The sequence below is a fragment of the Arachis ipaensis genome, chromosome B08 (assembly GCF_000816755.2).
Source record: "Arachis ipaensis cultivar K30076 chromosome B08, Araip1.1, whole genome shotgun sequence".
NCBI classification, from domain to species: Eukaryota; Viridiplantae; Streptophyta; class Magnoliopsida; order Fabales; family Fabaceae; genus Arachis; species Arachis ipaensis.
In genome coordinates this window covers 45,843,875-45,849,823 of record NC_029792.2, presented here as the reverse complement: position 1 = coordinate 45,849,823, position 5,949 = coordinate 45,843,875, and the positions used below count along the sequence as shown (strand labels likewise).

Here is a 5,949-nt window from a genome sequence, read left to right as displayed (position 1 = left end):
CAAGATGACATATATCTATTCTTCTCCAACGCCTCTAGGTGAGAATTTCGTTTGTTAAATATAATAACATATAATCAGATATTTATATAAAATGTTTTTATGAATTAATAGTAAAAATAATCCTTAAAAAATCACACCATGTCAATTTAAGTTTTAAATTGGTTTCTGAAAATTTCTATTAGCTAACAATGACATATGATATAAATTATTTTGTGATAGTCATCTTTTAATTAATGGAATGACAAATTTGATTTACTATTGTATTTTACATAGATTAATTTAAAGAATGTATTTTTAAAAAAATTAATGTACACATAATTTTTTATAATCATTTTGACAATTAACCCATATATTTACCTACAAATTCCAGTTAATATTATAATGCATCTAATATTTCTTACACTAAGGATTTGTCTATCCATTGCATATGATGTAGAGCTAAATTTTACATATTGAGACAAATAAACTTAAGAACTTTATAATGGGATAAAATTTACGCACATGTTTGCTGATCGAAATTTCTATCCTGTGTTTGCTGCCTACCTAATCATATCATATCCAAAGAAGGATAAAAGGGTCGTTATCATGATGTGCCACTCGGGGCTATATAAATTTAAATAAGACAGCAATTTGTAGGTAATCATGAATTCGTGAAATGACACCGAGAACTGCAACTTGCAAGCACGTGGAATTGCGATTTTAGAGCAAACAGGATCGTGTGAATTGTGCAAGACAAAGCCTATCTCTGCTAGCTGTATTCCTGAATGAATCTCATAAATATCTTTAATTTAGTATTTTGAAGTTTGAAGTGATTATATATTTTTTTATATGAAAAAATATTAATATTTTTATTAAAAATAAAATTATTTAGTGTAATTACATATGAGTAGATTTTGTATGTAAAGAGTCAATATGCACGGTGTGTGTTGCAATACGTAGAATGTGTATTAGACACGTATCATTATCTTGGCAACACACATTGCATACATGCGTACTGTTTGTTTTGTAAGACAAATTTAAAAGAGATACGGTTACACATAACTACCCACAGAGAACATATATTTTATGTTTGGCCAAAATGAAGAGAACAGAAATTTGGCTTGAGACACAGATCAAAATTCTAAAATTACCCAACTCAGTTAACGTTCTTTTTTCTCTTCTCCTCTTTTAACCTCCATTGCTACTGCATCTCAACTCTTCCAAAGCACTTTGTGTTTATCCTCTCTAAGATTGGCATCCCTCTCTCTTTTTCTGGATCTCTTTTTCTCATTCTCTCCTTTTTGGCACCACCGCAAACAAGAAGAAGGTTGCCTTTGCAAATGTGCAGTAACCGCGATCATGAAGAAGGTCGTCCAACACTGTCGTTTGCCTCTGCATCGCCCTTCGCCATTACCGTTATTTTCCCCATCATTTTTCTCTCCTCCAATGCGTTAACAAACCCTCACCCTCCCTCATCTTAGATCTGCTTTAGCCTTTTTTTTTAATTTGAATTATTTAAGTGATTTTTGAATTAGAGTTGTTAATTTTATTTATTTAAAATAAGATTGAAAAATCAGTAGTGATAATGGTGGTGGTAGAAATTGGTGATGATAGTGGTGGTGATAGTAGTGGTGGTGTTGAGGTTGTTCTGATTTAAGGATAAATTTAACTTTTGAATTAGTTAGATGTGTCTTGTGTATTGTGATTATTATCACTAAACATGTTAAAAAATTTGTGTGTATCTGTGTTCATGTTTCTTTGTGTCTTTGTGCCTATGTCTCTATTTTTTTGAGACAATAACCAAACACAGCCATAGGATACGTATTGGACACGTGTCATCATTTTGGCAACACGCAGGATGCATGTTAGACACCTTTTTTACACTTTCACAATACTATAATACATTTCAAGTATCAATATTCAATCAAAATAGCATCTTCATCTTTATATTAAAAAAATATTTTGGATAATATGCATAGTTAATTAACGTACAATTAACATAAAACTAAGGGTGGTTGAATAACCATATCAAACATAGTTCCTCTCCTATCTTCTTCTACTACACCCAACATCCCACTTCAAATTAAGGGTCGATGAGTAACCTGTCTTAGTTTGGAGCAAAATCGAATGAAGACATCACGAGAAATGTAAAACCTGGATAAATAATAATACAAATAATTAAGGATAAAGTACTAAATTAGACCCCTACATTTGAGCGTAATCTTGGATAAATCTCAAATGTAGGGTACCAATTTAGTACTTTACCCAATAATTAATTAATAAATTAAAAGTAAGCAAAAAGGGGTTAAAAGATTTAAAATTTATAATTTGAAAAATTATCGGTGAAAATTTAACTTAGAAAATAAATTTGAGAGTGAAAGTATAATTAATTGCGAAAAAATGCATGTCGACGTTATAATTAACTATACGTACTTAAGTCTGCCTAGTACTGCGTATGAGAAAAATAAAACTGTAAAAGTAACCATAAAAATATTTAAAATAAAAACCGAAAAACCTATCTTAAAGATTTTTGGCCCTAGGTGGGGTCAAAGAATAAAAATTACAAATTTGCCCCTCACTGAAGGGATAAGGATGTGATTCACCGCCCATTTCACCAAAAATCACTTTTATTCACCAAAGGGAGGAGAGAACCATGAAGAGAGAAGGGAGAAAGAGAACCAAGCTCTAGTTACTATTCACTTTACCATACAAATCCAATTTTTTCTCAAAACGGAGCTCCAATTGATGACGCATTTGTGGCCACGCGATCACCTCATTATCCTCTTCGATTCTATCTAACTTTTACGGTGAGCAATCCCAAGAATCCTATACTATTTCTCCATTTCATGTTAATTTCATATTTTTGGGTTATGAGTGTTGAAGTTTGTGATTTTGATACCTTAGGAGAAGCTTAATTTCAACTTTTAGTGGGGTTCTAACCCAAAGTTATGTGATACAAAGTAAGAGAACTCTTTTTCTTTGATTTTTCTAATTATATGCGAAAACCTAGTGTGAACAATTCAAAATTTGATGTAATTAGATTAAATGGAGTAGCTTAAATGCTTGAATTGACTTGGTGCGGATTTGGGTGCGTTACTTGATTGGAGGAGGAACGAGTGGGGCTTGATTTCGTTGATTAAAGCTTTGGTGTGATCAGAGATAAGATTTAAAGGATTTGGAAACCGCTTTCAACGAAGGTATAAATTTTAGTTTCGGGTAAATATTATGTAACGTTATTTTAACCGCTTTCAATTTTATATATATATATATAAAATTGAATTTGGATATAAATTATGGTTTGATTGTCTATTGGTAATTTATAAGCCTCAATTGAGGTATTAAAAATGTTAAATTGTATTGTGGTTGTTATTGTGAATGAATTATGGTTTTTTGAAAAGATTTGATATAAATAAAAAATGGTTAATTGAGGAGAATTGGCTGTTTTAGGTTTTGAATGGTTAGGATGTGATTTAGAATTGATGTTTGAGTGTAGAGAATGCCTAGGAATTGGTTTATGTTGGTTTTAAAAGAAGCAAATTTGAGGATATGATGAAATCAAGTTATGCAGAATTTTGTATAAAAAGTTATTTTTGGCCAACTTTGATGGGCCATAACTTGGCACTTGAAACTTGAAATCGAGTGAAACATATATTGAATTAAAGCCGGTGAAGAGAACTTTAAAACTGTTGAAGAACAGAAGAAAAATAAATTTTGTAGCAAAAGTCATACATGTTTGAAAATCGGTGTTGAAAATTGAATTATCCAGAATTTGCAGTATTTTTGGCAGATGCAGGTCCCGCGCGTACGCACGCATGGTGCATATGCATGACCCTGGATTCGTGCTTATGCACGAGGATTGTGTGCGCACGAATGTGATGTCTTGTGCAAACCGAGTTAGGTTCCGCGCGTATGCATGAGGCGTGTGTACGCAACACTGTGCAGAATTTTACGAAATGCTAATTTTCAACTGTTTAGCCTTTCCAGCCTTTTTATAACCTCTTTTAACCTCCGTATTGAGTCAAATGTAATTGTGAAGCTTTGAATATACTAGGAAAGAATGTAATGGATTAAGTTGAATTATTCCCAGATAAATCCTTGGTTAACCGGATGAGAATGTCGTAGGGATGAAAGTTCGTCCCGTCATGGTGAGGACGATAGTTAATCCCACTCACAAGATAATGAGACTGAATAACTGATAAACTAATGGGGTTACTGTATATGAGGACTTATGGAATTGATTATGTTGTGATTATAACTAAAGATGGTTATGAATTCTGATGCGATATTGAGCCCAATCTCGTGAGGATGACGATATGTAACGTTCACTTGAGATATGGTGCATAAAGCTCAGTGGCGATACGTAACGCCCATTTGAGACTATGAGTATAGATCAGTGAGGACGGCGATGTATAACGCTCACTTGAGACTGGAAGGATGATCCCCCATGAGGACGGTGATACGTAATGCTCATGGAAGGGATGTTTTCTGAGATAGGGACGGCGATACGTAACGCCTATCTCAAGAATGTTATCGAGTACGGGCAACCAACCAACACGTGAGCTAATGGTCTATTTAGGACTAGACATGCATCATATGCATCTAATTGCTATTGTTTTAGTGTACATATTAGTTTAGCTTGCCTATCTGAATACTTCTATTTAACTACTAATTGTAATATTTGTTGTACTTGCTTTTTGATTGTGTTTGTCTTGCATTAATTATTAATTGTGATTGATACTGTTGCACTGAATACTGAACTGAGAAATTGTGACATTGGAAACGACTGAGACCAAAGATAATTATAGACCTGAGATTTTAGTAAACTAACCCTGGATGGATTAGTTGAGCCTTAGGCTTGAACTTCGGTTAAGTTGGAGATAAGGATTCTCTAATGGGTTCATGTTTTTTTATATAGTCTTTATCTAGCACTATTACCCTACTAGAACTTTCAAGTTCTCACTCGTCGTGGATTTTCTATTTTCAGATCGGACGTGATGCACCTCACTGAGTGCACAGGATTCCTTTGGCGAAGCGAAGAAGACTTTTGTTGATACTTATTTTGGATTTAACGTTTCTCCACTTTTAAAAATATTATTGTATATTTCTCTTAGAGGTTTTTATTTTGGAGAAACAGGATCTTATATTTCTCACCTTCTGGTTTTGTAATATTCTAGACGGCCTTGACTTTGCAGGTCGAGACTAGTAATTATTATGTATCTTATTCCGTGTATATATATATATATATATATATATATATATATATTACTCCTATATATTATTTCGTGTATGAATGTCGGCACTCGATTTTGTTTATCTTTCCTTCACAGGCTCCTAGTTATATTATTCTTCAAATATTATGTATGTATCTTTCTTTTAGGTCTCGTAATGCCTCGCCACCATTGATTTACAACTTAAGCGTAAAGCTTTATGTGGTAGGGTGTTACATTATAGTATCAGAGTAGTTCGTTCCTGTAGAGCCTAAGGAATGGACTAATTATACCTCTGAGCATGCTCTGAGTTTTGTTTATGTACTATTTAGGATATCCACTTGATAAATATAGCAGAATTATTCATGGGCATGCTTATGGGACGTTAAAGCACTAGACTTGAGATACTAAGACTGATCACCTTGATATCAATTGTTTGGTGTGAACAGGACCTGAATGGCGTCTCGTATACGTAGACGAGGTAATGAGGGAATCGATCTAGCAAATAATCGAACCGATTTTATGGCTACTTTAGAGAACATGGCTGCTACCATGCAGGCTACTACTGAGATGTTGGGACAGCAGGCTGATAATGGGAATGGAGGAGGAGCCAATGGGCTGAATGGGGGAAATAAAGGGCCGATGACCTTCGCCGCATTCTTGAAGGTGAATTCTACTGCCTTCAAAGGTACGACCAACCCTACCGAGGCGGATAATTGGTTCCATGCCATGGATAAAGCTCTACAAGCTCAGCACATGCCGG

General features: G+C 34.0%; 1 protein-coding gene across 2 annotated transcripts in view; it reads left to right on the top strand.

The window, feature by feature from the left end:
* LOC107613512 (persulfide dioxygenase ETHE1 homolog, mitochondrial) overlaps window positions 1-801 on the top strand; it is a 5,278-nt gene extending 4,477 nt beyond the window's left edge. For both annotated transcript variants that reach the window (XR_002352408.1, XM_016315548.2), the window contains one exon: window positions 637-801. Coding sequence is in view for 1 of the 2 variants with exons in the window: in XM_016315548.2 (XP_016171034.1) it covers window positions 637-654 (18 nt within the window). In the remaining variant the exon portion in view is untranslated. The remainder of the gene's footprint in view (window positions 1-636) is intronic.